Below are 22,673 nucleotides of genomic sequence, written 5' to 3'. Positions count from 1 at the left end.
AGAATAGAATTGTAAGGGATATTTGGGTCACATTTACTTGTGGGGCTGAGGAAGAGAAGAGGGCAAGTGCATAAAGTCTTCTATGTGTAGAAGAGAGAAGGGGTTTTGGGTCACACAGAGAGAGGCCAAGGCATTGTGGAAGTGCAGGTACGGAGGACAGGGAATGGTGTCTTCCTTCCTCAAACCCAGCACTGCCTTTCTCATTGCATCACTTCTTGCAAGTGCCAACAAGCACCTTTCTATAATTTGTTTACTATCTATCTTCTGGAAGCATTACATACCAATGTGTCTTTAGAGATCACTGTGTTGTTGATGCCAAGAAAGTTCTATATACAATTCCTGTTAAAAGATATATAAAGACTCCTCATTTCTTGCTCTGAACAATTATTTTTCTCTGTTGTGATGAATGAACATCTCATAAACTGCTCTGCAATAAATTCCATCTTGCTTCATTTTTTTTTAAAAAAAGATGAAACTGGTACCATTACCCTCTTTAATTTCCTCACTCTGTGGAAAAAAGCTGTTAAAAGTAGCTGAGACTGAAAGCTTGGGATTCAGTCCCTTAATTTTATTTCTCTCTGGGTTTGGTACTGTAATGACTGTAAAAGTCATTGTAGAAATAATTTAAATCCCTTCCCCAGTCTATGAGTTCTGTGAGCTACAAATGGCGAGTAGTTGCAGACTGCAGCAGCACCAAACTTAATATGAGAAGATGCACAAGTGCCAAGTATGTCTCATTTATAAACTTTCTCTTTTCTCCTTCCTTTCTTCATTCTCTTTCTTCTTTCTCACGCTTCCTTTACTGATTTCTTTTTTTTCTTCTTTTCCTCCATTTGCTCTCTTCCTCTCTGTCTCTCTGTGCAATTTCTACGAACTCTGGAACAAGAACTCTGGAAACTTCCATTTCTTCTTGTGAGTAGAAATAAACACTTTTTTTTCCTTTTCCCCCTCTTAATGTCATCATGTATGGGAAGATAACAGAAATCTGGAATGGCCCTTCTATTCATTTTTATAATATGCTTTTTTTTCAAGGACAGAGTAAAAAGAAAGGTAGGTTTTTATCCACTATTTCCTTGTACAATTTAAGGTGCTTGTCTATGTCATGGTCACAACTTAAAAGTCAACATAGCCTTCTGAATTATGAGCAATGGATACAGAGCACTACCTTCCTGAAGTCAGAACTGAAGACAACAGTAATGTATCAGGATACCACAGCACGGTAACCAGCAGCAAACACTGAAGTGTGAAGGGACCCATGTCTCTTTTTACCTGTCAGTATGCAGGGTGTAAGAGAGACAAGCTGTGCCGATTCATTCATGTACCAATTCAGGATGTTATTACTGTCCTACCACACTTCTAGCTATACATCGTGTATGAACATTACATTACAGCATTTAGATAAAATTAAATCAGTGGTATCCCCAATTCAGTACAACTCTTCCTTTTGTGAGATGCCAGAGCTTTGGTTTATATAGCAAACATTTATGAGATTTTGCCCCATTTCTCCATGCTGACTTTCAAGCTGGGACCATGGGTAACAGGCCTTGCTTCAGTCCATGGGTTCCAGTACCATTCGGTCATACAGGGTATGAAATTTCATTTAGGATTATAATCAGAGAGAATCCTCCATAGGACAAATGAACATCAGCTGTTGTGACCCAAGTTGTGAGGTGTAAATGTACATGTAGTCTCACCTAAGTTAAGCCGTACATTGTTAGGAAGGCCATGTTCATGCTGAAAGGGCTGTCTTGTCATCAGAAGCAGAATACTTTGTCTCCTTACAGGCCAGCACTCACACTCTACTTTCTGTGCACCCTGCTATTTACACAGTTCTTTTGTTCCTGAACTGACTTCAGAAAGTATGGGGATCTCGTCTCAGCTTTACAGACAGCAAGCTGAGGCAAAGAAGGTAAAATGAAATGCCTGAGCTGGCGGTCTGCCATGTTCTACTTCCAGGTCTCATGATTTTCAGTTTCTTACTGGATCACCAGAATACATTCAGTCTCCAGGTGAATGCTTGTCCTCATCTGTAAGTGTTGCCAGGGCTTACATGCCAGGCATGGTGCTTCAGGTGATCATGTATGCACGTGCTGTGTCCCATGGAGGATGCAAGGGCTACCTGTGGAACTTCCACACAGTGGGACTCAGCCTTCTAATGTAAGACTTGGAGATAACCTTTTCTCTCTTGAAAGAGCCTTAGAAATAGAACATGTTATTCACACAAGACAGCTTTGAGTAAAGTATTACTACAGATGAAAACTTACAGATGAACTGAGAAGACAGACCCATTCAATACCTCTTTGAAAACTCTCACTTGTAGAAATGGCTAGAAAAGATGTGACAGATTGCTGCTTCACCAAATTCACAACTTTTTATACCAGCTAGTCTATGACTTTTTCTTAGCAGCTCCTCCCATCTTTTCTGTCCTATTGGCTTCTCTTCTTGCACTTCACTTCTGAATTCCCTAGGCCGGGTGTCATGTTTTGGTTCTGTGCTCATGCAGTATCTTACACAATGAAACCTTGGTCACTGACAAATGCACTTACATGTCATTGATATATAAATAATAAATGATAGCAATTTCCTAATTATCCATCATCTCCACATCTCAGTTTAACCCCAGATCCCAATTTTGTTTAAATATCCAACACATGTAAAATCCCAGTTACAGGATTCATCTGTCTATGGAATGAAATAAGTACAATCTGTAATTTAAATGGCTCTATTTCCCACTGCTAATTATATATCTCTCAAATGTTTGTAAAATGTCTGAAGTATATTGGCATTGTATCAATAGGCATAGTACTAACATTTAATCCTGCAGTGGAAAGCTTACGGACAAGTAGTGAGATACATTTCTCCTCTCATTTTACTTGGATGTAACTTAATTTTGTTATTATGATATAAAACCATTACAATAATATTTGTTCCTTTGGGAAGCAACTTGAAAAGTATTTTTCACTTACTCAAAAATCTATTATAAATAATTTATTAAGCAATTAATCAAAGTAAAATGCTTCTGAAGCCTCTAACAGGTACACATTATTTGCATGTGACAGCACTTTACTAGCTTCAAAATATCAATACATCCTTAAAAAGAGTCTTTCTCTAACACCTTTTAATTTTCTTAAAATGTTTTTATTTTCTTTCTTCTACCCATGAATAACTGGAAGTCATTTGAGAAAGCACAGAACGTTTACAAGCAAAGGCTACAGTGCTTTAGATCAAAGAACCTCTTAAATTTTAATCACCTCATGAAAAATTGAATAAGTTAGGGAAACAGTTTGGTGGATGTCATTGATGAACCCACAACCCGCACTAGTCAAGCAAAAAAGACAGCTTCACATATTTTGTGCTTGGAAAACACCACGGCAAAAATCAAGCTTCTAGACTGCAGTTAAGTTAGTTTCTTTACAAAATATTCCCATTCTTGAACAGAAAAAAAAAGGTTTTCAGATATATTTAGCATATTTTAAAAATCTTACCTTTTTTTTTAAAAAAAAATCTTACTAGATTTTCTGTGTTGGAATATAAAACAGGACAGGTCAGAATATTTTCATTAGGTTCACTTCTACCACGGTATCAAAATGTAGTCTTCTAAGTGCATAGAAATTAAAAACAAAGAAAAGTGAAGAAAGCATGAAAGTAAAATTCTTTAAGCCTTATCTTCAGACCATAAGTATACACAACTGCAGATTTCCTAGCACTTTGACAGTCATTTATGTAATACATAAATTCCAAAACTGGCTTTGAATTGAGTTTTGGAAGGAGCAACAGCATATCTCCCTCTGGTGCTCTGCCACACCAGTGTATTTAGCAGTTTGCTACTGTTCTGTCACTGTATCTCTCTAGCTGAAGTCATGCATTTATTTCCTGCTCTGGAGCAATCAAAGCTTTTCCATCTAAGGCAGAACATTATAATTGCCAATTTCAAAGGGTTTTAGGAAGTTGCTTCCTAGATTTAAAATCATTAGCAACAGCCTGAGTGCTCATCTTGCGTGTTATATCTTCTAAGTGTTACACAAGTGCTAATTAATTATAGGTTTGACTAAGCCTTTAAGGTTTTGGCTGGACTGGGAACATCGTAATATGCTCCACCTTGCTGAAAGCCTTGGAGATACGGGGCTCTAGGGAGGCTTAGTGACTCACCAGGGAAATGAATCTGTTGTCTCTATGCCATCTAGAGCAGCTGATTTGCTACAAAAAGGAGCACATGCTGTATTTTCTTCCAGGACACTGCAGCTGTTGCTCACTCAGTTGCCATACCTGCCTGCGGCAGAAAATCTTCTGCTGTTCCAACCGGGGTAGCGCAAATGCATACATTTCCTACACAGACTAATGTGTAACAGCCACAGTTTTCTTTTCTCGGGGAGATACAGTACACTTTTGTGTATAACTGGTTTGGTTTCTGCCACACACAAAAAAATAGGAATTGCTCCAAGACTGAAAGATGCACAGACTTCATGGATCCAGGGTTAAGTAGATGGCTATTCAGAGATGCTCAGGAGACCTAGATATGCATCAGACCAATCCATCCAGCACACACAGTAGCATTCTTCAGCAGGTTTCAAAACTACAGGAGACAAAAGAAATCCTTGTGTTTTTTTACTTGGATAGCAGCTAGATAAAAGACAGGAATAATGAAACTGACAGGGACTGGAACACCATATCTCACTCCTTTCACTGAGAGGCATAACCTAACATGGTCCAACTGCGGACCTCAGGCTTTAATCCAGCATACAGGACATTATTTTCTGGCCTGTCTCCTATCCCTTGGCCCAGACAGGGTGCCCCTCCCAATAGTACAGGCTGCCTCTGCAGCCAAGCGCCTTTGTCCACAGGTGCCTTAATCCCAGCAGAGAGATGCACCATTGCAGCCACGGAGAGATGGTGATGGAGGGATGTGGTTGAGGGGGATGGGAAGGAGCTGCAAAAGCAGGAGACCAAGGACTTGGTGTGTGCACATGGCAGCAGCTGTTGCTTCTGGGGCAGGGTAGGGGGAGCATAGTGAAGAAAGTCAGGCAAAAATCTAGCCTGGCACCTGGAAATGCTGTGCTGGACCACCTGTGCTGGACCACCTTATCTTGCTCATTAGACTAGATAGTGAAGCTTTCTCTTTCAAAATTGTCTACCATTGCCATCTTCAGCCTGGGTACAGATCAGCCCTGCTATCCATCCTCAACTGCTCTGCTCTGTCATCCTGTGGATGATACTGCTCTCCACAGCCATGGTTCAAACTCCCTTGCATGGAAAGGTTTAGGTTTGATGCCTCCTGTTTCTTTGGCAAATGTACTATTACATGATAATGAGAAGTTTCCAGCATTAGTGTCTTGTAGCTGTTTTAGGAGTAGTAAGATCAACAATTCTGAATTCCAAGACATTTTTTGTCAGGACTAGCTATCTAAACAAGACACCCAATATGTGGCCCTAAGGGTTAGTGACCAATTTGTTACATTTTTACACATTTTTATCGGTTCCTGTCTATATTTTACCAGCCAGGCTTGCATATCCCAGCACTGGACATGATGACTGCAGTGAATCCCAGTCTAGATGCCTTTAACTCTCGTGCCCTGTACATGACAAGCAGGATGCCTAACCCAGTATTTTGAGTTTCAGTGCAAGGCAACTAAACCTCTTCTTTGATTCAACCATAAACCTACTCTGAGTGAGTCAAACTTCCAACTGCTTTCAAGTGAACAGCAGATTTTCAGGAGACCAGGTTTTCATATGTCTAGAAAAACTCTTGCACATCCAAAGAATTCTTTAACCAATAAACAAAAAGCCCTCAATAATTGTAACTTTTCCATTAAAACCTGGACAAAAGTTTTATTCAAATGCACTATTTACAATTGTGATAGAATGTGTAGATCATTTTGGAAAAAGACAATTAGTTCATATTACCTTGTTCACCACAACCAAGACTACAATTTCTCCTTGCCCCATACACATTTCCTCTGTTTCACTTAAATGCATGGAATTTGAAACTATCCATTATGCATCATTGCCTTATTAGCTTCACCTGATTTAGCTGAACTCATCTTCTCCTGTTCAGCTAGGCAATAAGAGTATTTTTAATCTGCTCTAAATTGCACTTGCAATTTGTTTTAATACAATAAATCTCTTTTCCTACTGTAAACACTTAAATAGTTGCAAAAGCTAATCAGATCATTTGACATGTGCACATACTCCAGAACAGTATATGTCCTTTCTTGTTGTCATCTTTCCTGCTGTAAGTATATGCCATTACTCAGACAAATCTTTAGCAGATTTTGGTTCATGGTCTTACCACTTCACACAAAAAGGTTGGAATTTCCCATACTGGACAATGAAGACTACTGCCACATGGAAACATGTTTTTTCTGCTGATTCACGCATGACAAATCCCACAATGGATAACACAAATGAGAAAAGACTGAAAAATACTCAAGAATGAAGGACATCTGCCCACAATCTTTTTGTATGGGTGCATTTTTCACTAATGGATTAAAAGAATAATTTCTAGTGTAAGTATTCCTGAATTAATTCTGTTGAATGTAATACTGACTTGACCTCTGCTTAAATATATGTTACATACAGAAATGTTTTCTCTCTCTCATTAACAGATACCAAAATCTAAAACTCTGACTAAACGATCAGACAACTGTGCAGAAATATGTGTGCCGTTTTCTTCATTCCCAAATAAAGGGGAGATGGTTAGTGGTAATACAAAATACAGGAAGAAACAGTGAAGAGGAATTGTATCAGATACCTAAGAAAGACACATTAAAAAGCAGACAGAAATCTGTCAAGGAGAACTCTTACAAAGTTGCACGGGTAATTTTACATCAGTAAATTAACATGTAACTGCCCTTGTCTTTGGAGAAATGTGCATGTGCTGAGCAGAGTTCATGGGTCTGTCAGGGAGGACAAACCATGTATATGAGAATGTGTGAGGAGGACATGGAGAGGAGTAATGAGAAATGGGCAGATGCACCTGCGAAAACTCTCAGAATTCAGCCAATGTAAAATCTGACACTGAAATAGAAGAAATTGAAATTTCCTGTGGCTGCATCATGTGAGAAAGTAAGAGCACCGTCAGTTCTCAAAGATCTTCTAACGGACAGTATTTTAATTAAACCCCTACCTCCTGAAGACATACAACCACATGAGATTTCAAACACCTTTATTTAAGGGAGGTTTCTTACCTTGTGCTTGTACAAGTAATCTTATTTAAAACAAAAAACTGGTCATCAGCCTCAAAGTACAGTAATTAAACCCCAAATGTACATTTTTAAGTTCCTTGACTTCAGATTAGACTTTATTTCTTTTCCTGGATAGATTTATGATGTTTTACTACTCAGTGAAGCCTCAAATGCTGACTGGTACTCGAGGTGCTAAGTGACAACACAGCCCCCAGTACCTCAGCTTACAAACCATAGAATGGTACGGGTTGGAAGGCACCTTTGGAGATCACCTAGCCCATCTCCCCTGCTGAAGCAGGTCCACCTATATCCATCATGAGGTATGACTATTCCATGTTATTTTGGTGATGGGCAACTGGACAACACAGCCTGGTGCACACTGCAAATTTCTTATTTAGCACAATTGAAACTGTACCAAGGTACTCACTTGCAGGGGCTCCTAGATCATTGATGGGGTTCTCTCCTATTGCAGGAGCCACAGAATCTTGCAAAAAACTTGATACTCTTTTCTTAAAAAAAAAAAAAAAAGGTTGGCTCTCTGCTCCTACTATTATCATCGGAAAGACTTTCCTAAATCCCACTGCTGCAATGGATAGGAACCTTGTTCTGACTTTCAGCTTAAATCTGCACATTGTCAGCTTACATCCATGTGGGTTTGTGTCGGCAATATCCTAATACTTAAACAGCTCTTCTGGATCTTTTTCTCCTTGATTCTCATCCAGGATTTATTCACACATAGTTCCACTGAAAAGAGATAGAAGTACTTTTACTGTGCTCTATATATCTGCAGTGATACAGTTTTTGTTTAAAAAAAAAACTGGGATTTTTCTGCAACACTGCAAGATACAGGAAATGAAAAGCTACTGTCCAAAAAAATAAAAGCTTGCAAAAAAAGAACTAGGCACAGACCACATAGGACTCACCCCAAACTCTGTGCAGATGGTGGGCGTATGGATTGTGTGGCGGGTACACCATCTAACATGGTGCCACATACCCAACAGCAGTGCTTCAGGGGGCTGGCAGGAGGCTCCTTAATTAACAACTTGCCAAATTTGTTAATTATCATATTTCCACACACCTATCGGAGTAAGAATTACAAAAGGAAATTATAGAAACATCTGATAAACACTTGGAACAAAAAGATTTTTGCAAATGCCTAGAAATGGATGAACTACAGTTGGTCAGTTTGGAGATGGAGCTAGAAGACAAACTGCCTGGAGTAACATTAGGTCACTCTTACAGAGCCAGCTGTTACTCTGATCATTAGACATTTAGTCAAAGCAAGCAGATGTTTTGCTTTTTGGGAACTTCTGATGAAATCATGGAGTTCAGCATATAAGGCAACTGAAGTCTTTTTTTAACCACTGATTTTAAAGGCTTAATTTTTCCTCAAAATACTTGCTTTAGCTTTCAAAAAGCTTTCAGTTTCTTCAATATAAGCTGCCCCTGCAGAATACTACAAATTTTGCTTTCCCAAGGTTTTGATGACTTTGAAAAATAACATTATGTTTGGAAAATTGTATTTTGAAGACTTATGATGTAAGCCAGCCTAAATCTCAATGAAGTAATTAAATCCTTCCATTTACCTAAGGGAAAAAAACCCAACTGGATAGCTTCTCAAAAAAAAAAAAACAAACAGAAAACCTGTCCCAATTAAAGAACATGTCATGATACCCAAAGAAATTTTAAGTGAATTAGGAATTGTCAAATTCTGTACAACATTTACAGAATCATACTTTTTCATTCACTAACATATATATGATCTCATTTATTTTATGCAGCATCCTTTATTTAAAGCATTTCAGAGACCAATTTTGTAACACAATTTCAATACAATGAAGTGCTCTAGATTTCTCTTATTTCACCCTTTCTGATGTTACTGTTTAATCAACTCTCTTCTGCTTTTACTGTTATCCTATCAGCAAACAGATAAATAAGCCAGTGAAGATGGATACCTCTTTGTTACCTGCTTTATATTTCAGTTTTCAAGTAATTCAGTATGTAGCAGAAGCTTGTGGCAATGATGACAATTCATAGCCAAAGAACTAACAGACATATTCCTCCTGAAAGCTCTTAATGAAACCTCTCACTAGTCAGGGGAGCTGTCCAAGTACCTTCATACAGAAATGTATGTTGCTGAATCCTATCTGCAAATTAGGATCTCCAATATCAAACTGTGACTTTTCTACAGTCTGTCAAGTTTGTTGAAACACAAAAGGCTACAGGCTTTCCCTATAGGCTGTAGGGAAAAAATATATTACCTTGTGTGTCTAACTGGATGCTATAAAAAACTAGAGGAGGAAATACTGCTGAAGCTCAAAAATGCAGTGTAAACAATGAATTCGATGGATTTGGGAGCCCTGGCTTAGACAAAAGTCCAGAGGCAGGACGGCATTTAGCTGAATCATCCATCTCTTAGGCACTAGCAGTACGATACAGAGTCTGATGTACAGGTTCCTACACTGGTTTCAGGCAAGCTAGGTAGGTGAGTGCAGTATCAAACAACTGACTTCTTCAAATAGCATTCAGTTGCCCAGGACGAGTGATGTAAAATGCTGGGCTGGCGGAAACATGTTAGAGCTTTGCCCACCTCTAGGAGGCTGGGTTCTTCTGAAGTGCAGCCTAGAATTGCCTTCTGAGAGTAAGTATCTACAACTTCTGAAGAAATGTGCAAAACCTGCCCTTTTTAGACTATGACCAGAGAAAAGGTAGTGGTAGCAACTTACTGCATTGTATTCAGTAACTGGATAATGAAATACTGAGTAGAAGCAGGTGTTAAGAATTCAAATTTCCTCTCCTGCTGTACTATCCCACCAATTCAGATGCCTGCCTCCAAAGTCCTGAAGCAAATGCTTAAGGAACGGTAAGAAAAATTCAAACTTATGCAATGTGCTTGAAAATTTCCTTGCAAACTCTCCCAGGCTCTATTTCCAGCTCCAAAAATTCTTGAAATGGAAGTGGTCTCCATCTGCTTAGCAAACCTCTAGTAGATTTCTCTTTCAAGAGCTTATCTAGTATCTCTTCAAAACATTTTATTCTTAGAGCAACCTAGAGCAGAGTTTCTCAAGCTTATCATCTGTTGCAGGAAGAACTATCCTTTCATTTAATTTATTTTTTAACCCATTTCCTACTGTTTTCATTTGCTATCCCCTTGCTCTTGTACTGGAAGAATCAGTGAAGAATGTGTTCCTATCATCAAGTTTATAATGCTCTACAAAATAAATCTTTAAGCTGTCTTTGTTTTTGCCAGGGAGTCCTAGATTATTTAGTCATTCCTGAAAAAAGATTCCCTGTTGTCATTCTCCTAATTTTCTTAGTCTGCCATGTCCTTTCTGAGATGAGGGGAATGGAAGCATACACAATATTTAAGAAGTAGGTTACTATGATTTTATGCAGTGGCATAATGACGTTATTATTCTTCTCTTTAGTCTTCTTCTGTAATTGACCCTTCTTTCCCCCTCCTTTTTCTTCTTTAGGAAAAATGCTTCAGCTTGAACAAGAAGTATGAAGAATCCTCTCAATTGACAAAACCTCATATTTGGAAGCAGGCAATTTACATTCAAATCCCTTCAGCTCTGAACAAGCCTCTACCTCTAGACTCTGTTTCCTCGGTAAAACACTTCAATCGCTGGGCCACAGCATGAGAGGCTGGCACAACCATCGCCTTGTCCTTTGTCATAAAAGTACTGACAGCAATCAGATCAAGACACCTGATCCTGTCTATTTAGGGAAGCCTGACAGACTTAGGAATCAGGGAACTCATCTGAAGGAACATTTAAGGACTGGAACATCTCTCATATGAGGAAAGGCTGCGGTAAATGGGGCTGTTTAGTCTAGAGAAGAGGAGATTGAGGGGAGATCTTATAAAAATTTACAAATATCTAAATGGTGAGTTTCAGGAGGTTGGGACATCCCTTCTATAGTAGCTACCAACAGGACAAGTGGTAATGAGATGAAGCTGGAACACAAAAAGTTCCACCTAAATATAAGAAAAAACTACTTTACTGTGAGGGAGACGGAGCAGTGGCACAGGCTGCCCAGAGGGGTTGTGGAGTCTCCTTCCTTGGAGGCCTTCAAAACCCGCCCGGACATGTTCCTGTGTGACCTGATCTAGGTGAACCTGCCTCTGCAGAGGGGTTGGACTCGATGATCTCTAAAGGTCCCTTCCAACCCCTACAATTCTGTGATTCTATGAATTAAACTTGGGAGAAAAGGAGGCACCGAGTTGCATATCATAAGGTCAGATAAGGCATGTATAGAAGAGGAACTGTATCTGCCTGAAGGCTAACAGCTGAGTCAGGGACCTTAACATTTTGGGTTCAGGCATCTAAGTTGCTCTGGTGTCCTACTTTCAGCGCTGAGATTTCCTCATCAGATGTAGCATAGTATTTTAGTCATCCACAGGATTTTCACCAGAATATGGAGTTCTGAAATTAGCTAACTCAAACAGTATCTCCTGAAGTCTTTGCTTAGAATAATGAAAAATATTGATGTCTAGGGTGAAATAGAGTCTTTGATCTACCAGAAGTAGCTAAATCCAAGTACAGACAAGAAGTAGAAAGCAATGGGACCTTCTGAGAGGCATGTCTCAGCTAGAATAATCCATGACATTTTTACACAGTGCCTGTTTTTCTTAAAAAGACTTATTATTTCACCTCAACTGGGTAGTGCCACATTATCAGCCAGCAATGCAAAATAGGCAAAATAAACCCTCCTCTCGTTTCTGCAGTCTCCAGTTATTTCCACCTGAGCCTCAAGACTGAAATGGCCAACTTCAGTAATCTGTATTCAACACATGACCTGCACCATACCTTCCCACAAAAGTGCTCTGCTGCCAGCATTTCCTCAACAACCTGCTGGAGCCAAGCGTCGATTGGAGTCTCAGCCTTTCTAAAAAAAAATGCTATCTTTCATTTAGTGCATTTTGTTTAATACTGTAAGTCCTTCTCTTCCTGTTGATTTATCTTTCTAATGCAGAAGCCTTGACATGTATTCAAAAAGGTAACTTTTGTCTTTATGGGAAAAGGAGCTTATTGAATAGCCAAAGGATGTCTCCTACTAGAAGGCCACATAAATGGTGCACGAAGCTGTGAGAATCAGGCTGTTAAATGGGAGCTGGGGGCTCCGGAACTGCCAGAGACTTCCAGGCCCTACAGGGAATACTGAGAAGCACGGCACATTTGAAGAGGAATTGAAATCGTCAGCGAAAGAACAGAATCTGTTCACCCTTAAATTCCTAATTAGAGAACTCGTAGTGGGAAGCGCCCACTTCAATGATGAGCACAGAAAATGAAGGAAATAGCCTTCCCTAAGAAATGGGCAAGTGCCTACACTCATAAATTAACATCCTGCTTTGCAATCCAGATTATAATAGCTTCAAATTCCACCTTATTTTTATATCTATTTCTTAGTTTCTCTCCACAAATTCAGATAGAAGAATATATGTAGAGATAAAGCAATGGCAATTCAACTTAGAATACTCTCTTTATCCATTGTATTGATTCAGAATTGAAAATTATAGCTTTAACTACTTCAGATATGTTCTACAGGCTAGTTTGCTGAATAAATACTAGGTTACACTGACATTACTTTGAAAATGTCATTCATTCTTGCACAACTTCTCATGCTTGCCAGTATTTGAACCTCAAATAAATCCATACTGTATATTTAAATTTCAGTATATACCAATCTCTATGGTACATAGCCGCATAATATACAATTGTTTAAAAGAGATGGCTGAAAGGTCCTAAAATTCTTATGTTTTAGATACAGCAAGACTAAGTTTCTCCATAGGAACTGTGCACCATCATCCATAGGAACATGTCATTTTAAGCAGAAAATATGCTAACGTATTTAAAATAATATACAGAAATATTAATGGGATGTAATTGAGTTTGAAGCATGACAAGTATCTGACCTACAAAAATGTTGTCAAAAATAAGAGGTTACTGTAAAAAAGAAGGATCAGATCCCTTAGCCCTTTAACAGTCTAAGGTTACTGAATCTAAACATGTGAACGTGAGAATGAACAGAAAATGTGATTGGATTTAGAAAGCTCAGCCAATGCTGCCCTTCAGATTCTTGTCATTATTCGTTGGGGTTGTCCAGTCAGGAGCACAGAGAAGCTGGTTTTCTTGTTGTTAGTGAGATATATGCTGTTTCCTAGCTTGGAAATATAGTTCTGATGTCAGTTGTGTAAAAAAAAATTAGAATGTTTAGAGAAATGTTACTACTTCTGTGTGAATAAAGTCATGGTAGTGTGATGCCAAAAACAAACTCAAAATGAGAGAGAGATCTCTTCTAGATAGTGAAAAATCAAAGTGAGATATAACTGATTCAACAATGCATAGTTTAACTAGCTGCATTTTGAAAAGCAAAACCACGGTTGAGGTCAGACAGTGATAGTAGTAAGGCACAGATGAGCTAATTTTGGAGGGATTTTTTACATTATTTGGGGAAATTACCCACACATTTTGCTAGTAAGAGCAGGGAATATTTTTTAAGTCTTGCCTAAATATTTATACGTCTTGGATTCAAATTTAGCCACTATGATATTGTGATTTGTTAGAACACGTTCCATTTCCTATTAACATTTTCTTGCCTACTCAGATTCATAAATAGTCTACTTATTGAAAAGACTCCAGACAATTTTTCCATAAGCACAATGAGACAAGAGCTACAAAAAGGGCACACCCCACTGACTCTTAAGGGGGAATATGGAACACATCAGTAAAACAGGGCAGAATTTCAAAGAGTGTCTTCAGCATGAGATAAATGCAGGCTGCATATATTACAAATTCATATATTTCGCATTTAAAATAAAAAAGTAAAAAAGCAAGTGAATTGTCCAAACAAGGTGGGGTTTTTTTCCCCCTCTTTTAGTAACAGAAAGAACTACACAGTAGTGTCCACAAATAATCATACAGGACTTCTCATGTGCCCTTACTTGTGACTGAATAGCATCTCACTCCACAAGTAGTTCCATTGAACTTCACTGAATGGCATTCACTGAGAATACTCAGATAATACCCTGCTCCATAAATAATTACATCAGTACTTGGCTTCAGTAATGCTGTGGAGGAAGGTGCTATTCATATCTCAGCAGGGATATTAGAATCAGGCCCCTAAGCATTTCTTCAATAACACAAGAGAACAAACTGTCACTGTCTTGTCATTCCCAAAAGAACTCTGTGCCTGTCTGTTCTAATAAGTTTTCTTCACTGAGGTTGATCTGACCACCTTGTCTTTTCTGAATACATATAAGACCAAGATTACCTGTTGAATTTCCCAGAGGCAACAGCAAACCTCCCAAACAGATTAATCAGAACAGATCTCCTACGGAGCTTTGTACATGACCAGCTGAGAACTCAACATTTTTTGGACCTACAAGCAAATGAGCCTGAGACCTACACACTGCCTAGCCTTGAGCTGATAAGCACAGTCCCAGAATGCAGAGGCAGCCTAGCATGCTCTTCAGCAATGTCTCATTCACACAGCCCTGTACCTTGTTTCTTCTGTACCAGCAATAAAGGTAAGAGCCAGCCTGTCCAACCCAGCCCTCCTGTCTCACCAAGCCCTAGGAACCACACATGGGTAGAATGCAATCAATTATTTTAAGAAAAAACAAAAGGAAATAATCTCCAAATTCTTACAAATATTTACTCCTATGAACTCATACTACAAAAGCATATTTAATTATGAAGAGATACTCAAAGAGGAACATATTCAAATGAAATTAGTCTTAATAACCTGGACAGGGTATTCATTTTTGGGAGCAATCATGTTGTTGAACACAATGAACAGTCTAGCTCCTGAGTCTTTGGAATGATCCACCATGGAGACCAAATCAACCACTGCATCTAGAAAGGGTGTCCCCTTCAGGTCAGGATTGAAAACAATTCTTTTAGTCTAGAGAAAAAAAAGTAGTTACACATTATATCTCACATCTGAGTAAAACACCTTGTTTTCCCACTCTATCAGAACTTCTAAATTCATGAATATACCACACACATGTCCATTATGTATTTGGATACTACACTACACAAAACTACCTCATTTCTAAAAAGAAATACGATTAAATTATTAAAAACCTCAAGTTTCATTATGATATTTATATTTATGTCTTGCATTGCTTATGATGTGGTAGGATCATCTGAACAGGGAAGTTAGTATCCAAAATTGAATGGTGTTGTATTACATTATGATCATATCATGGTAGAAGTTCATCTGTGCTGCCACATCTTCAAATACCTTCACACATATATACTACACCTATTAATTTTTTCACCTTTAAACAGTCTTGGAAGTACATTTAATTTTAGGAAAGAGGTTGGCAAGGTAAGAAAAATGTAACGAAAACTTATCAAAAGTTTTATGACAGGCCATTCTTTGTTAAACTACTATAAGAGAATTATATTAGAACAAGTACCCTGGTTTTAGAAATAGATTAAAAATGACACTAAAATGCTTTTAATGCTCTTACAGAGATCATACATTTGAATTAAAGGTCAACTACATTCATCACACTTATAGTTGAATTGTTCAGAAAGGATGCAAAAATATTTTTCCCATGACAGAATTTTTGCAAGTAGTTTCCTCTTCCTAGCAGAACTTGATACGAAATCGTTTTCACTCCCTCCCAGCAACCTAACAGGGATCTTTGTTTATAGAGCTTCATGGTCTCAGAAGCAGCACCGCCTATTGGGTGGAAAATGTGGGTTAGTGCCTACTTTATCACGAGAGACCTATTGTAAAACTGGTTTTGTACATAATGGGCTGAAGCTCCTAAGTTCCTCATACTTAAATCCAAGCAAACAACTAGGATTTTCTAGTGAGCTATTTGATAGAAGCTTATAGATTCAAAATGATCGTTCAATATGCTACAAAACCCACCACTTAAAGCTCCCAATATTTATTTGGCAGAGTATTTTAAGACAGCATTTCAAACAGCGTCAACTGACTGACGCTGGTTATAATAATAACACCGAGTAACAGGGCATCGCGTGCTTTTCAGGATGCGCTCCAGCTGCACGGATCTGAATGAGCTGCAAATTAATTTGGTTATGTAAGTAGCCCAACAAAAATCTATATAGGAATCCATATTCTGTACGCAGGGTCCCACGTGAATGAGCGAGTCGTGTTTTGCGGTGTTTTGCAGTTAGACCGTGTTTTCGGGCAACCACTAACGTTGCCTATTCGCGGAGAACGAGCCCTTTTTTTGGACTGAAATTTTGCACCCGTCCCCGCTGCTCTCCGTAACAGCTGATGAGAGACGCTGAAGTAAAATTTCTGCCCTCAGGTGGGCAGAGAAGCCCGATGTCAATACTGCCCGTCAGGGGTTTTCCCCCACCTCCCCCGTGAGCGCTGGCTGCCCGGCGCGGCCAGACCCCTGTGCTTGCGGTGAGCTCGGCGGGATGCCGCTGTGGGGGCAGCGGCGCGATGGGCTGGCGACACCCCCCCGCCCCAGGGTAATCCGCCTGTTCCAGGGGACGCGAGGAGGCACCGCGCACCCGCGGAGCCCGGCAGCAGGAGGCTGAGGTAAAAAGGAGTCGGAAAAACGCTCCCTGCCGTGGTGCTGACAGCGTGTTTGTACGGTGTGGAACCGCCGATGATTGCGCCCGCAGCTCTAACGAAAAAGGTATCACAGGGAGAACACCACACCGGAGCCCGGGAAGAAAAGTTAGTCTGAAACCCAAAGATGAATTCATGCAAATGTCACTCACCCACTCTGAGGATACAAATGAGCTGGATGCAAGCAACCAAGCGCCCTAGAATGAGCATGTCCAAATCGTCCTTTGCCGCCTCCCGTCCGCCTGCCTGCCGTCCGCCAGCCGCTCTGCCTCCTGCCTGCTCGCTTGCTTGCCTGCCCCTCTGCCTCCGCGGGCAGCCGCTCTCTCCCTCCCCCGCGGGGAGCCGGCTCCGCACCGCGGCCGCGCCCGGCGGCCGCCCCCACGCCGCGGGCGGGCGGGCGGGATCAGCGGCACTGGGTGCTGGCGGGGCCGCGGCTCAGTGCATGGCGGGGCCCGAGGGGGGCCCTCCCTCCTTTCACCTCCCGCCGCGCAGGCGAGGGCGTGGGAGCCTGCGGGGAAGCGCGCGGGTGTGTGCGGTGCGCGCGGGTGTGTGCGGTGCGCGCGGCTGTGCGGGCGGGCGCGGAGTGCGTTTAGTGTGTGTATGTGCGCGCGGGGGGAGGAGACTGCGCGCTGCTGGGCGGGCGCGCACGTGTGTGCGCGTGTGTGTGTGTGTGTGTGCGTGTGTGTGCGCGCGTAGGGGCGGTGGGAGGTGCGTCGGCGGGCGGGAGGGGGCTGAGGAGGGGGAGAGCGGGACCGGGAGGGGCTGACGTCGCCGCGGCCAGTGTGTCACCGCCGGGATAACGCGATTCCACACCGGCGTACGGAGGAAAAGTTTATCCCAGCGTGGAGACGGGGAAGGGATGCGTGGGGTCTCGAGGGGTAAAGGTGCGGGGTCGGTCGCGGCGACCGCAGGGCCACGGAACCAGGCAGCCCGTCGGGGTGTCTCGGAGCGCGGCGGCGGAAGACCTCCGTTAGAAAGCGGTCGTGTCGGGGACGTCTCCAGACGGGGTTTAAAGGCTCAATTTTGCGAGCGGTTACTGCCGAGTGTAACCGTGAGGACAGCCGCAAGGAGTTGGGCTGGTCCGGCGAGTGCGGCCGGTCTGTGGACAGGTGCCGTTCGAAGGCTGCGTCCCGAGGCGGGGAGCGGAGAGGAGACGCGTGCCCGGGGAACTGGCGGGCGGAGCGGGGGAAGGGGCCTGGAGCGGCGGAATGGCATTAGCCGCCTTGGAAGTGGGTCAGGGCGCGGGCACTGGCACCGTTTCTTCGGGAAGACAGACCGGAAAAAAAAATGAACAAATGACACCTCAAACCATCCAGAGAATGCGTGGGGCTGTGGGAGCCCTGCCGTGACAGCGCACCCGGCTGCGGTGAGGTGCGGGGCAGCGGCACCTGCCTCCTGGGCTGGGCCTGCCTTCCACACAGGCCACCTGCGCCGGGCCAAGCAGAGCCCTCTTGGCCGTCCCAGTGTGAAAGGGCGAGTGGGGGGCTGGAAGCCCCCCTACCCAACACTCAGGGCTCAGGGAGTGTGAGATGACACACACTAACCTCCACTTCAGCCCGGGTCTGACAAAGAGCAGCTCAGGAGCCATGTGAATGGCTTCTGTGTTGACGGTACTGTTCCCATCTGAGTGGAACCGTCTACTTAGCATGGATGTGATGTGACTTTTAATGGCGGGCAATTTAAGTCTAAAAACGCTTAGTGCTTTATAGGTATTCTGCTCTACTGGGCCTCATAGTCCTCAGGCACAGGAGTCACTTACGCTAGCTTGTCCTTCAAGAAAGACAAAGGAAAAAGTCCTGTGCCAGTTTTTCATGTCATTGTCTGCCTGCTTTACCTGGCTGTTTGGGGTGTTAATGAGCTGTCTTGACATGAAGCAAACTGGAATTTTTTGAGTGAACAAAAGTTAGAGGAAAAACAACAGAGGTGCTCAAGCAGTTGATTGTATTTGGAAAGCAGACTGCTGATATGTCTTCTGCAAGGTCAGCATCTTTCAGGGTACTACAGAGTTTACATGCAGTAGAGGTTGGTTCAGTAGGAGAAGGATTAACTTGGAATGATAGTTCTTGTTAAATGGACCTGGTATCATGAGAAGAAACAAGTTACACGTGTAGAGCTCCACCAATAAAAGACTGTTTTAGGATTGTCCCAAGGGGGAATTTGTTAAAGATTTTAGTCAGGTGTTTTTATGTTCTTTTCAATAACCTAGATGCCAGGAACCAACTATAGTGATTTCAAACCCATACACACTCAAACGTCCACAAACACAGTGATACACGTATGCAAGACAAAGTACTAATATACATGAATAATATATTTCAAACTCCATCTCCAACATTATTTTGCGGCTGGCTTTGCTTCTCAGTAAGGAATAAGAATTACACAAGGTTCTATAGCAACATGTAGAGGTAGTCTTACATATGCAGTATGAAGCTTTCCTCACAAGCTGGTATGTAGACATAGCTTGATTATGTTGCTTGCAAGTACATGTGAGCTTACAGCAACTTCCAGCTTTTCCTTCTGCACTGATGGGGACCAACTTTTGAGCCGTTTGACATCTTTTTGTCTGCAGGTTCTCAGCTGTGGCCAAAGCTTTGTGACTGTCTGACAAGGCTAACAGGTTGCCCCTAACAGCTAACATGGTTACTTGCTCAGGTAGGTGCTGAGAAAGCTTTAGATAGGTCAGTGTGTTCCCTTTCTTACGGAGTTTCTTTAAGAATCTACTTTTGTTTGTACCATGAACAAATTACTCACAGTGACCTTCATAGATGGCACAACTGTAGAAGGCAAGCATGGCCTTTGTAGATGGCACAACTATTTCCTTGGTTTACCATAGTAAATTGCTACACACATCTGGAATATTGTGTTCAGTTCTGGGCTCCTCAGTTCCAGAAGGACAGGGAGCTGCTGCAGAGAGTTCAGTGCAGGGCCACCAAGATGATTAAGGAAGCAGAGCGTCTCCCTTACGATGAAAGGCTGAGGGAGCTGGGGCTCTTCAGCTTGGAGCAGACTGAGAGGTGACTTCATTAATGTTTACAAATATGTAAAGGGCAGATGTGAGGAGGATGGAGCCAGACTCTTCTCAGTGATGGCCACACTGGACAATGGGTATAAGCTGGAACATAAGAGATTCCAAAGAAATACGAGGAAGGTGGGTTGTTGAGTCTCCTCTGGAGACATTCAAAACCCACCTGGATGAGTTCCTTTGTGACCTACTCTAGGTGGCCTGCTCTGGCAGAGTGGTTGGACTAGATGATCTTTTGAGGGCCTTTCCAACCCTTAAGATTAAGTGATTCTGTGAATCTGGTCCTGACATGGTTGCTATGCCAATAAACTTTCAGTAGATAATGCACTGTAATATTTCACAAGGTGAATGATAAACATTTAGGACAGATCACCAGTCAATGTGTTGGCCTCCCCATCGTTTGAAACCTTTACATCAGGAATTTAGTCTCCTTAAGACATGACCACAAATGTCTGCACTACCGCATCTGCAGTTATAGCCTGTAGTACAGAGGTAATAAAAGTGAACTGAAAGGCTCATCTCTGGCCTTTCAGTGTATGCATAGGTGGTCAGAATTAGAATAGAGTGATCATATCCTGATGTACATAGATCAGACAGCTGTTTTGAGTGGGTGTCAATAGTTTAGAAGAGACACCAGACTGGAGGCTGCTTCCTACAGTATCACTGTGGTTCTTCACTGACGATTCTTCAGTGAAGAAGCTCTCTCTATGGTCTAGGCAATGCTTGGATGTGGTAGGATTGACACTGTTGATCTTCACCTTTAGTTGTTGTGTCAATGATGTTTTAGCTTGTGCTGTGTCAAGCCAAGTTCGCTAAAATTGATTTAGAAAGAAGGAAATCTGTAAAGCAAATCAATTCCTTGTCTCTAATGACATGATTTCTATTACTGCTTCCTATTTCTCTGCTATGAAGTATAAATAACCCACAACATGATACAACAGAAAGTGCTCATGAAAAGTGGTCATGCTTGTCGTTAACATTGCAGATTTCTATTTCTTTAAAACTCACTAGGCTTATCGATGACTTAGTAATGAAAATATGACCTATTGTGTATACCTTTTAGGAAGTATTTTGTGGATTTACCTAAAGGTTCTCTTTCATTATACAATATTTCTGCTTGTCCCTTTAGGGAATATTAGCAAGTCTTGATGTGAAGTCTTGATGGTCCCCGTTTAGTTTCTGTGTTAATATTTTCTACTTTTAATAAAACTTGCTCCTTTTTAAAAATACTTCTTTAATTTTTGACTTTCTGTTACTCTTCTGGTATTGGGTATTTTCTTCAAATGTGATGTATTTATCCATTGTTACATTTTGCTCAGTCTAAATGAACCTCTTCTCAGTGTTGATACTGTATTTTCCTTTGTATTGTGACAATTTAGTTGTTTTCCAGGGTGAGTCATTCCATGGCTTGTTCAGTTTCTTTTACTTTTTTCCTAGCTTGTTTTGAGAGCTTTTCTTTTTTCTTTCTTTTTTCCCCCCTCCAGAATAATGTCAAATTCTTGATGCATTTATTTTCTCTTGTGGTAAATGTTGTCATTTTCAGTGCTGTCTTTGATATTTGTCAAATCCTTTTTTTGGATTTCCATGCAGCTTTTATTTTTCCTTCTTTCCTATATGAAGGCTATACCATCCGTATGTCTTGATATGTATGGTGTAATATATTAACAAACACTCTGGTGGACTTCCATCTTTAGTTTCTGATTTGCTGCAAAACCCTACATGTAAATTCAAAATATCAAAAAAGTATATGCATAAGATGTGTTGTCCTGGCACTAGATATAACTGCCACCATTAGGAATATCATCCAGACACACAACTGAAACCCAAATCATTAAGGTCATGCTGAAGTCAAATGTGTCGGATCTATCTGGTTAGAGTACTGCTTTTTTTCAGAGTATTACTCCCACGAGTATTTAATATTAAACCTCCCTTTGCATGGAGGAGTATTAGTAAAAGATTTTAAACCTTTTTTTTTTTATATATATTAAGATAGAAAATGAAAGTAAACCCAGTATTTTTGTCTACTTCTATTTTGTTTTGTATGTTAGAGTTTCAAGATCATGAGAAACTGATAAATAAAGCCTTTATAAAACATTTCATATTTTAAGTGAGTTGCTGGTTTTTCACTCTGTATTGTTATTTTCATTTTTGGGATTGCTCTGAGGTGATACTTTTCCAATTCATTTGCCTCCAAGAACTCAGAAAGACAAGAAAAATGGTGACATTGAAACTCTTATTTGGCCCTTTGCTAAGCAGAAGATGTAACCCAAGTGCTTTTCAAAGCTAAACCCAAGATAGTGTTTGTTTTCCTCTTGGAAAAAGGTCAGAACTTGACAGTTTGATATCAGGCAGGTGCCATCAGACCCTGGGAAGAGTTAGGCAGAGACAAAGTCTATTGACATAATCTCAGTTTATTATGTTACTTCTTGGTAGGAACCAGTTGAAATGAGCTGGGTTGTTGGAGGTACTAGAGACAGCATGGTTTAAACCTGTCCTTTTAAGCAGCTGTCTGGCCTAGCCATGGAAAAGGCTTCAATGCCACATTTTCTGGTGAAGTAGATGATCTAATGAAAGATTTGTGGGCTAGAAATCTTTGATTCTCCCAGCTTTGTCAGCTGGAAAGAAAAACTACATATTTCTACAAACTCCATCTTTTCTGGCAAAACTGGTCTGCACTCAGCTCATGCCTTCAAATAGCTTCCCCTTGTTAAAGCTGCTGAAGACTAACCTACTAACACTGCTACTTAACAAGCAGAGTGGTTGTAGAGTATGAGAAATGAGCAATGATGGGCTGAAATGCAAACTTTTAACAGGCTGAGTTTAAATATATGTACATGAGCAATCAGTAAAATTTGTCTGCATTTCCTTCATACTCATTTGTGGCTGTTCAGTCACAATTT

At 41.1% G+C, this 22,673-nt stretch overlaps 1 protein-coding gene across 1 annotated transcript in view; it reads right to left on the bottom strand.

The window, feature by feature from the left end:
- PTPRZ1 (protein tyrosine phosphatase receptor type Z1) overlaps positions 1–17,013 on the bottom strand; it is a 139,168-nt gene extending 122,155 nt beyond the window's left edge. The window contains exon 1 of the mRNA XM_061988747.1: positions 16,904–17,013. Coding sequence (XP_061844731.1) covers positions 16,904–16,961 — 58 coding nt within the window. The 5' untranslated portion in view covers positions 16,962–17,013. The remainder of the gene's footprint in view (positions 1–16,903) is intronic.
- Between the last annotated feature and the right edge of the window lie 5,660 nt (positions 17,014–22,673).

Source organism: Colius striatus, chromosome 1 (genome assembly GCF_028858725.1).
Source record: "Colius striatus isolate bColStr4 chromosome 1, bColStr4.1.hap1, whole genome shotgun sequence".
NCBI lineage: Eukaryota > Metazoa > Chordata > Aves > Coliiformes > Coliidae > Colius > Colius striatus.
This window is presented reverse-complemented; position numbering and strand designations above follow the sequence as displayed.